General features: G+C 36.9%; 1 protein-coding gene across 2 annotated transcripts; it reads left to right on the top strand.

Annotated features, from left to right (window-relative positions):
• Positions 1-828: 828 nt before the first annotated feature.
• On the top strand, positions 829-10,712 carry LOC119067921 (NADP-dependent malic enzyme). 2 transcript variants are annotated; one of them, XM_037171224.1, is made up of 10 exons: positions 829-983; positions 4,584-4,773; positions 4,835-4,993; positions 5,063-5,639; positions 5,705-5,865; positions 5,920-6,072; positions 6,128-6,280; positions 6,340-6,634; positions 6,760-6,825; positions 10,183-10,712. In XM_037171224.1, exons 1-10 carry the CDS (start codon positions 964-966, stop codon positions 10,356-10,358), a joined length of 1,950 nt encoding a protein of 649 aa, XP_037027119.1. In that variant the 5' UTR covers positions 829-963; the 3' UTR covers positions 10,359-10,712. The 2 variants fall into 2 exon arrangements, with proteins under 2 accessions (XP_037027119.1, XP_037027120.1); XM_037171225.1 differs by lacking the exon at positions 6,760-6,825.
• Positions 10,713-11,202: the final 490 nt, after the last annotated feature.

The raw sequence follows: 11,202 nt of genomic DNA, 5'->3' as shown, positions 1-11,202 counted from the left end.
TGAGATAGCAAAAATATTTTGTGAAACACAAGTAAATCATAGTCAACCATTTAAAAAAAAGATGTCAGTGGCATCGAACTTATGTGCTACACCGCGCGTCTGGATGGCATTACCTCCTCACTATATTTACCTTGGGCGAATCGATGTTTTCATTTCGTGGACAAAAATGGAAAAACACAACCCGTTTCGCTCTGGCCGCAAACATCGCTCTTGGAAATTATTACTTACAAAACGGGAAGTTTTACACTTTTTGGGCTTCCGTATAGTGCCAATACGATAAATAAAATAATAAAGTGTCAAAATTGACATTAGAACAAAAGAATTATGTCCATTTTGACACTATACGTCGCGCTCTCTAAATGGCCAGTTATGGCGTGAATTGCAATAAGTTATTTCAATAGGAATGTATGAGAATGAGTCAGAAGTGGCAATAATATTAAACCTCACACGTCATCTGGTATTTCGGTATATTTTATTTGTAAATGCTTAGTCCTTCAGGCTACAAAAGCCATGTTTATGTTACTAGATGAAATCCTAAATCTCAGAAGTTGATGCTTATACCAATAACCTAATCGAAATTTTGATAGGTGCACGATACCTCAAGTCTCGACTCTTGTTCTCCTTGTAAAAAAAAACTGTTCACAACGTGTATTGTAACTGACCACTGCGACGTTCAACAAAATTCTTATTGTGAATATAGCATCTAAACTCGTATGATTATTTTGAAAAGAAGAGAGAGCATATTTGTTGACCTTGAACTCAGCTACAGTCAGCTGTAGAAAGTAGACTAACTCTCTCGTTCAAAACTCTCTCTCGCACGAAACCTGATTAAAACTCAAAAAAAATGAAAAGAGAAACTGAGCAACATCGATTGTCATTTAGAAAATTTTCGCGGTGTGTTAAGTGTTTAACTGCGTGTGTTTTGAATTAATTTCCAAGTTTGAATAACTAAAGGAAAAGACAATGTTCGTCAGAAATTTGAGGTAAGTTTTGATTCGCCCATCAAATAGACTGAATAAAAAGTGAATTAAATTATAGATTACCAGTGTGTTTCCGTGTCTAAGAAAAGTCTAGTTGTTTTACTATTTGGCAAAATTTAAGGAAAATCGATATTTCTCCGAACAAAAACATAGTTCCATAACGAATGTCCAGGAATGTCCAAAATTCTAAATTAATTTTTCATTCTTTATTCGAAATACCGATCACAAATCGGGTAGTCTTTCAGTCTCATCGAGTTTTAATGTTTTTTTTTTCTCTTGCCATTTCACATATCGATGATGATGTAACAATTTTTGGCACCGACCAATCTACCTTTCTATTCAGTGCGGGTCTATTTTCGTATTATAGCATTTTTGATTATTCGCATTCACAGCGATTGTTATTAAATGAGTGGTTTTCATACAGAAATACTTATTATGAAAGATTTTGGTTGTTTTGTCTTCGTCATTGATTTATCGAGATTTGAAGTTTCAATCAAATCAAAATCGCAAGCGTACGGTGATGGTGCAGCGAAGATAACTCGATTTCTTTCGATGGATACCTGTTTCCTCACCAACCAATTGTTATTATTAGATAGATAACCAGTTGACAAATAAATCTGGAATAGTAACAAGAAGATGATATGCCAACGTATTCTTTCCGTTTGATTTTTATTTTCACGTGGGTGGTGGGTGAAATAAAATAACGCTGAAAATGTGATGCATTGGTATTATATCGCCTTCATTTTGCTTACTGTTTCGAATTTTAAAGTTTCATTTCTTTTACATTTCATGGTGAGATGTCATATGATCGTTCAATATTACAAAGAAAATTGTTGTATCCAACACATGCATATTGGCAAAGGTGAAATATTAGCTTCTTCTTTCGTACAATCTTCTTAGCTGACTTACTGTTTTCACGTTTTCCGAGGCATTCGTGAGGCCCAAAACGATGTTTTTCGCCTAATTATTCGAATCTAAGGATCCTCGTGATCTACCGAACCGATTTTTCTGAACTTTTTCTTTACTTCAACAGTTAAAGTCAACTAAATTTGTGTCTAGACTTGCTTCAGCTATGATTCGCTAGAACTAGTGTGCAAATTGGTATGGTGCTCTTAGTAATCTTTGTACCACTGTCGCCATTGCCTGATGAGAAATAGTATTCTCGAACTTTTCATATCGGTTCAAAAGTCACACCCACGCATGTGGTAGTGCAGATCGTATAAAACGTAAAGTAGTGTGTTTGTTGAGTTGACGAAGAAAAAAACGTCGAAAGTGATGCTGGTTCATCAACCACTTCAACCTAACATTTACAATTTCCATAACTGAAGGCATAAATACCCGAAACAGATGCAACTTGCTCAAGCTACCCTTTTGAAACTTCAATTGGAGTTTGTGTTTATTGGGGCAGCCACAAACCATACCCTACTTCAGGGTTCGAACCTCCAATATTACAGCCGTCTTAATATCTTACCAGTTCGTACATTCACAGCCAAACATTTTCTATGTCTCACAATACTCATTCACGTAATAACACGTGCTGTATGTTGTTTTTTCTTGCTAATGACGACCTTGAATTCGTTTTAGATGTTCTACTCACTTAAAATTACTTTACAAATTCATAAACTTTTATTTGTTAAACATAAAAGGTTCAAAGCTGTGTGTGCAGCATTGTAACCAAGTTCCTCGGGGTATTGTTTAATTTTTCAGAAGGAAAATATAAAATTTTGCTTGGAGACATAAAATGCAACCTGTTCTCTCAGGAATAAATAAGCTAATCGTTTGCGTGAGTTAAGTTTTTCCAGGTAATTGTCTGACAAAATATGTACTGGTGTTACTGAAATTAGTCCCCATACGTTCATATTTAGTTCAAGTGAAAAATCTTGAGCCGTTTATCTGTTGAATTCCGTACCTAACAACCGAAACCAAATTCGGTGTGCCCAACCTTATCACAACAATAATGTATTTTATCAGACTTTCGTTGGTACGATTGAAACTAATTAATAACCCAAATGATAACAACAGATGACCAGAAATATTACTGTTGAACAAACAAAAGATAATCGCATCTATAAAATGTAATGAGAACATATGAGTGAATTCTCACATCAATTCGCATCAATGTTTTAGCTTATCGCGCGTTTCGAATTTTCCATTTATTTTACTCATTAATGTTTGTAAACAAACGAACAATTAATGAATTTGTTGCTAATTTGTTATGATAACAGATGACCCTGTGTTGTATTTTATTGTCAAGTTTTTTTTTTTATTCTTTCTTTCAAACCATTTACTGTCTCCCATTGTTAAATTGCAATCAGCTACACTTAACAGCTTTCATTGCATCATTCGGTGTCATATTTACATGTTAATACGTCTATAGAACTACTGTGTGGAGTTCCGTTAAAGTATTAAATGAGTGATGCAACCCAAATACGGCTGTAATGTAGACGATAAAATGGTTGTGTGCGAATGGAAATGGTCTTTGTTTTGGACCATTTGTTAAGACAATAGAGTCGGTGATTCCGTTACAGGGATTATTATTGGGAATTTTAATTTTAAAAGAAATTTTGGAATTTTTCAGAACTTTGACAATTAAAATTCCCAATAATAAGCCCTGTTCCGTTAAGACTCTTTCCAGACGATTTCAAGGCTACATCGTAAAATGTGTCGAGTTTAGTTTATAACCTTAAGGCATAGGCGTATGATAAAGAGCAAGGTCAATGTCAGCCAATTCTTATCTCTCTTCGAGTCTTTTCTTACATTTATTGTAGTGAGGAAAGCTACTGATCATTCAACGGAGCAGTAGTCGCTCTATATTACCATGAATTTACTCTCTTAATTGTATGTTTAACTGAAAATCATATTCCACTTTTCGTCGTTAGATCGTTCAGTGTGATAAATGACCTCCAAAATTTTGATAAGTAAAATTTCAACTGAAAACATGCATTACATAAGCACTACACACTTTATACTCAGATATACTCACTTTGATTTGCCCGTTGTATGTTATCGAATAAATTAGATTGTTAGGCGAGTAAACAGAATAGAAATCTTCGAATGAATCACATGGTTTATCTCTGTTGAGTTTTTTTTGTGTGTTTCGTTTTCTTTTCTTTTTTTACTTTGACTCATTTCTTTCAACTGTCTCTCGGTTGATTTTTTTTTGTTTTCTGAAAATAGGTGACTTCGCGAATGTAGTCAACAGAACATTATAAAATTGAGCTCGACAACGAGACAACGATAATGGTAACTCTTTTGGTCTTGAAACGTATTATGTGCAATATCTCGGAACAAATTATCTCGTTTGGGATGATTCACTCATGGCTTTTCTGGTCGTTGAATGGATGATTTTTGTTTTTCGTAGATTTTTCGCTTCAATTTAAATTACATTGCGCAAATTGACGAATGTGTGTCAGTCGGTTTCATTTAATTAACATTGAAACGGAATTGATTTAATAGTTGGAATACGTTGAACGCGTAGTGATGATATTCACGGCTAACCGATCTATGTTTCATGTTCAAATTACCAATTATTCCCGACTACACATCTGCGGTGTCACACTCCATCAACCGTTAACTAAAAAAAATTGGAAATTTAATTTTCAGGAATGGAACTGTGAGCAAACAAACACAATGCTTAACGAACCGCATATTGGGTGTTTCGTCGGCCAATAGCACACCGACTCACAAAAAGAAAGATGCTGGAAACAGACATTACCACGAAGTCACCGGTGACATTATTTGCCCATCGATGGTGCAAGGAATTGATCACTTAAGAGATCCACGACTAAACAAGGTTAGTACCTAGTTGAACGTGATTGGTACCCAAAAAGCATCGCATCATTGATCATTTTCAGGGACTTGCATTTACTCTTGAAGAGCGTCAAGTGCTTGGTATACACGGTCTGCAACCAGCCCGATTCAAAACACAAGAAGAACAACTTGAACTATGCAAAATCTCAATTAATCGTTACCAAGAAGACCTAAACAAGTATTTGTACCTAGTCGACTTGCAAGTAAAATTGTCATTTTGAGAGTTTAAATTCGAAACGAAAAAATCAATTTCTTCCCCTCCAAAAACTAAGGACCGCAACGAACGTCTGTTTTTCAAATTATTGTCGGAAAATGTCGAAATGATGATGCCGATTGTGTATACACCAACCGTCGGCTTGGCGTGCCAGAAATTCGGATTAATTTATCGCCGTCCCAGAGGATTGTTCGTTACAATTCATGATCGGGGACACGTTTACGATGTGCTGAGGAACTGGCCGGAACCGGATGTTCGAGCTATTGTTGTTACCGATGGCGAACGAATTTTGGGTCTGGGTGATTTGGGTGCCTGTGGTATGGGTATACCTGTGGGTAAACTTGCTCTCTATACCGCATTGGCTGGGATTCAGCCACATCAATGTCTGCCGATCATGGTGGACGTTGGAACAAATAACAAAGATTTGCTCGAAGATCCACTCTACATTGGATTGCGACAGAAGCGCGTTACCGGTGCCGAATATGATGAGTTCATTGACGAGTTCATGTCCGCCATTGTGAAACGATATGGCCAAAACACACTCATTCAGTTTGAGGACTTTGGAAATCACAATGCTTTCCGATTTTTAGACAAATATCGCGACAGTTATTGCACCTTCAATGACGACATTCAGGGTATGTTTTCTGGTTTTACCTTTTACGCTTCCTTAATGTTGACTGTAACCATTTTCCTCATGCAGGAACTGCTGCTGTTGCCGTTGGTGGTCTATATGCTTCGACACGAGTGACCGGCAAGACCTTTGCCGAACACAAAATCATGTTCGTCGGTGCTGGAGAAGCAGCCATTGGTATTGCAGATCTGTGTTGCAAAGCCATGGAAGCGGATGGTATTCCACAAGATGTAAGTTGCCTTCATAGGTTTTCGGTTGTGTATGTCTGAAATGTCCCATTACAGGAAGCTAGAGGAAAAATTTGGATGGCTGATATTGACGGCCTCTTGACTACAACACGTAAGGTGGGAGACCTGCACGGCCATAAAAAATTCTATGCCAAGGACCATCCACCTGTCAAGGATTTGCTGGAAATTGTCAAAGAAATCAAACCAACCGTAAGTAATGCATTGCAATACTTTGAACGTTGCGTTATAATCTGTTCGTCCACAGATTTTGATTGGAGCATCGGCTACGCCGGGTCTCTTCACTCCACAAATTCTACAAGAAATGGCTGCCTGCAACGAGAGACCGATTGTGTTCGCCCTTTCGAATCCGACGAGTCGCGCTGAATGTACAGCTGAAGCTGCATTTCACAATACCGAAGTATGAATCGCTGACCGTACAGTAGACTGTTTTATATTAAACCACCAACAATTCACTAGGGTCGCGTTATTTTCTCATCTGGTTCACCGTTCCCGCCAGTCCATTACGACGGAAAGATAATCAAGCCGGGCCAGGGCAACAATGCGTACATCTTTCCTGGAGTTGCATTGGGAGTAATTGCAACGTTAATGCACCACATTCCAGACGATGTATTTTTGATTGCAGCTCGTGAACTGGCTGCATGCGTCCAAGACGAGGATTTGGAAAGCGGTTCGCTGTATCCACCGCTGGATTCGGTGCGTGAAGTTTCGCTTCGAATTGCGGTCGGCATTACTAAATATGCGTACGCTAGAGGTGAGTTAGGTTGAAAATTTTGGATTTTATTTTCGATAGTACGTGCTGTCGCGGAACCTGAATGTCTACATCCAATTGTCAGAGTCAATTTTAATTTTTCTTTTTCACTTTGAACGTGATTTTAGAAAACATTTTATTAAACGCTGATGAAATGCGTAAAAAATATCAATTAGAGGGAATGGCAGCTCAAGGTACAATGAATGTTGATTTGAAATATCTGAATTGAGTTCCCCGGATTTTTCCTTGTGCTAATACACGATTTGATTCATAAACTAAATAGCAAACTCTCGTACTAAAACATGAAAAAGAACTGTCCATTAGCTCCTACGAAAGTCATTGTGATCTCCAAGTGTTTATCGATACAATTGCCAAAAAAATGGGTCCAATCTACACATCAAAGTTGAATCCCGAGAGGATGCAGTGTGATTTGAAGTGTAATATATTCGAAGAGATGCCGAGTTGCATGAAAATGAACTTTGTTTGAAGCGACATGAAAAACCTACTTACTCACCGACCAATAATTTTTAAAAGTTAATCGACCAGAGTCCTGTTGAGGGTTTCCTACTATTTTCTATTTTCTAGTGGAATTTTTTATGTGTCCCTAGAAACCAGAACCACTTGCACTTTTCCTACAAAAATTTCTCCAGTTACACGAGCTGTACTGGGTCGTGTGGGGTGTCATTCGAAAGGTAATTTTATGTGCTTTTGGACCAAGTAGGGTTTTATGTGGTTTGGATGCATATACGATGAAATAGAAGTTGAAATGTCTAAGTGCCCATATTTCATCGCATCCATCCAAACCCCATAAGACCCGAAAGCACATAAAATTACCTTTCCAATGTCATCCCACACGACCATATACGTTTCATGTACCTCGAGAAAATTCTGTAAGAACAGTGTAAGTTCTCAGTCTTTTTCGGTTGAAAGCTTCAACTGCACATATTTCGGTGTGGATGAATTTTAAACCCAATAAGTCTTTATTCGGCTCAATAGTACATGCGATTGCCTTTCTAATGACACCCCACACGACACTCGTGTAAGAAAAGTGCAAGTGTTTCACCAGAAACACAAGCTTCGAGGAATTTTTTTGAAAGTGGTTTTAGCTTCTCGGGTCAAATACGTTTCTTACCACATATAAAAAAGTCCACTGGAAAATGCGTCCGACTTCGGTAGGCTGTTTTTCAAAAGAAACCCTCGTTACATTCACTAAAAAATTGATAAAGTGATGATAACAAACCTCCTGTTAACTTCATGAGTTAACATGACTTCACAGTACAGCTGAAACGAAACATGCAGTGGCACGTATACATATACACTGTGTGCCCGTGTGCCATGCCGCCATAAAGCGAGTATAGTTTTCCAAAGGAAATGAAAGTGGGTGTCGCGGATGGTTTATATTTAATTAAATTTTTCCAGACGATTTAAATGGAACATTTGAACTTTATGCAAAACAAAGAGCTGTGGAAGTCAAACAAATTGTGTAAGATGTTGAACTCAAAACCATTTTAAACGTTTTTTCATGTGAAATAAGAAGCACACTTGGCGTATTGAAGTATGCGTTTCGGTTTGTTTGAAGTTGCTCGTTTCGGCGGTACGAGTGTGGAAAATTGTACAAAACGGAATAGGATGAAGTGAATAATTGGGTGTATGAAAAGTCATATTTTCTAAGAAAGAAGTATTTTGTCTATCACGGTTACGGCTGGAAATCTGTGCCATATCGTTACACTACCTAATAGTTGTGGCGCTTTCGTTTTTGATCGCCAAGAGTGCTAAAATAATGAGTGTAAGTCTCGCGTTTTCTTAGGCAGCGATGTTTCAGACGTATCCGTATATTCACGATGGTCTTCAGTCAATTGTAACTTGTTCAAATCGATGACTGGCTGATATGCTAGTGCAACTAAAAACGTAGGACTAGTAAAAATAAACATTTTACATCTTCAAACACTAATCTATTTGTCTCATATTATGTAATAGCATATTACGTACCTGCTTGTAAATAAATTGTTTTGGCGTGTGTTCAGAGCCTTTTTTTGGAATTTTATTTATGAAAATTCCGAATAGTTCTAAAAAAACTCCGGAATTCGCGAAAAAAAATTCTGATTTTTTTGTCAGAATTATTCCGAATTTTCAGGATTAAAATTCCCAAAAATCATCACGGCAAGTGTGAGCGCTGCGGAAAGAGCCGAAAACCAAACGAAAACAATAATTAACAAGCAATTACGTAAGCTACTTTAGGTGTTGTCGGACAGTAAGTGCATTTTCACTGTCACAAACAGTGACGTAGAGTGCACTATACCGCACGCTAACATGTAAATTTTATCTGTGAATAACCTACATCATGCGTAAAACGTAACCATTGACGAATATCACTGTTTTCTGGATGAACTTTTTGTTTGGTTTCGTTCAAACCCTACTTTTACCCCGACCAAATCGTCTAGCATTGTAGTTACCAACTCCTTTTTTGTATATATATAGATCTAGCATTTTGAACACCCAACCCCATAACTTTGAAAATTGGTTTGCGAATAATTTATTTTGCCCATTCCAAATATAGATAAAATTCTAGTTTCCTCATTCACGGTTCCCCTGAACAAGGTAGAAGTTTTATGGAGAGGTACCCAAAAATTGATTACGGATTTGAATAGAGGACTACTAGAGGAGCTCAGAACCGTGCTCAGTGAAATCGCCCACGTTGCTTCCCTTAACAACTTTTTTTTTTTTGTACTGTGATCCCCCTTGAAAAATGTTTCATTTTAAGGTTTAAGAAATCGAGTTTTTATGCAGTAAATTGATTAGTATTCTATAACCATAGTGGGACGTTCCAATCGAATTCTAAGTCAACACAACAGCTAACTTCAATTGTTTTCATTCATGTTTATTGTAAAAAAAAGTTGGGACATAATTTTTACAAATGTCGAAACGAAAATTCAACTACAGCTTTCTTCAATCGATCAGCGTAGTGCACTGATTCCAAGTAGTTAATTTGATATTTCTACCAATATTTGAGAAATTCGCGATGTATTGACTCTTCTGCTTGCTCAGACCATAAATATTCGATGTAATTCCTGTGTAACCCACTAATATTAATGGGAACAATTCAAGTTAGCTGTTGTGTTGACTTAGTTTGATTCGTAAAACTCGTTGTAGGACGAACTTCCAACATTCGGTTGGTCGAGATCAGTATTTTTGCCGAGTCTATCATGGTGATTTTGATTCTGTGGTATAGTTTAGTTGGAAGGTCCCACTATGGAATACTAATCAATTTATTGCATAAAAACTCGTTTTCTCAAACCTTAAAATGAGGCATTTTTCAAGGGGGGTTACAGTTCAAAAAAAAAGTTGTTCAGGGAAGCAACGAGGGCGATTTCACTGAGCACGGTTCTGAACTCCTCTAGTAGTCCTCTATTCAAATCCGTAATCAATTATTGGGTACCTCTCCATAAAACTTCTTCCGTGTTCAGGGGAACCGTGCATTGCGCCTGTTTTTGAAATATATTTTCCAAACTGGGATTTCAATCAATAACTTAAAACACTGAATAAATTTTCAGGGCTCGCCAGTACTTACCCAGAACCGGAAGATAAACGAAAATGGCTAGAAGGTCAACTATACAATTTCAACTATGAGAGTTCAATGCCAATTACATGGAAGTGGCCAACACCGACTCCGATGAAAACTCGTGCCGTGAAACCGACCAAACTCACCGAAAAGGAAGAAACTTGTTAAACAAAATTACGTCTGGGTTATCATGTGTATTTGAAGCAGCCAGTGTGTTTTTTTTAATTATTATTTTTTAAACGAAAAACTACAATTGAATGGCATTTTGTAAATCTGTGTCTTTTCTGTTGTCGTCGCGAAATTATGAGTTTACCACAGAGTATTGTTTAAGGTGTAGATTTAAAAAGAAAATCTTCTTTTTTTGTGTTTGTTGACAATTTACTTTCGTTTTATTTAGCTTTAATTTTCAATTATTTTTTTTAATAATTTTATTAATTTATTAAATTATTTTACAGTCCATGTTTCTGGCTAAACCAGTCGGTCATAGTGAATATTATATATGTAGAAATTCGTTGAAGAAAACGTTTTTGTTAACTCAAAATGTCATGACCACTGTTCCATTGTCATGTGAACAGTTCTGGTAACTGGGTGCCCTTCAATAAAATCGTTTATAACAACCACATAGCACATATTACCAAAACTGCACATTCGGTGGAATCAAGTGGCCAGCAATCAAGCAACACACCAGCAATTTTTACAAAATGCATAGACAAATTTTCGTCATACCAGCAAATGGTATGATGTTTTACATTACATGCCATTCAGCACTTTAGTCATTTAATGATATTAGTTTTAACATTGCAAAGCAATTTAATTTATTCGTACGGTAGCAGATGATATACTACACTACACTTAGCAGGTCGATTTATTGGAAGGCGATACGAGTTTTTTCTGGCACTACTAAATGAACGATATGTTTTATGTGCAAATGGACAGAAGTTACGAATCTAATAACTTATCGAAACGCTCAACAAACGATTGACGAACAGTGCCAGAAAAAATGCACTGTTTC

Source organism: Bradysia coprophila, assembly GCF_014529535.1.
Source record: "Bradysia coprophila strain Holo2 chromosome X unlocalized genomic scaffold, BU_Bcop_v1 contig_130, whole genome shotgun sequence".
Classification (NCBI taxonomy): domain Eukaryota; kingdom Metazoa; phylum Arthropoda; class Insecta; order Diptera; family Sciaridae; genus Bradysia; species Bradysia coprophila.
The sequence above is the reverse complement of the archived record's forward strand: the minus strand, read 5'-3'. Positions and strand labels throughout refer to the sequence as shown.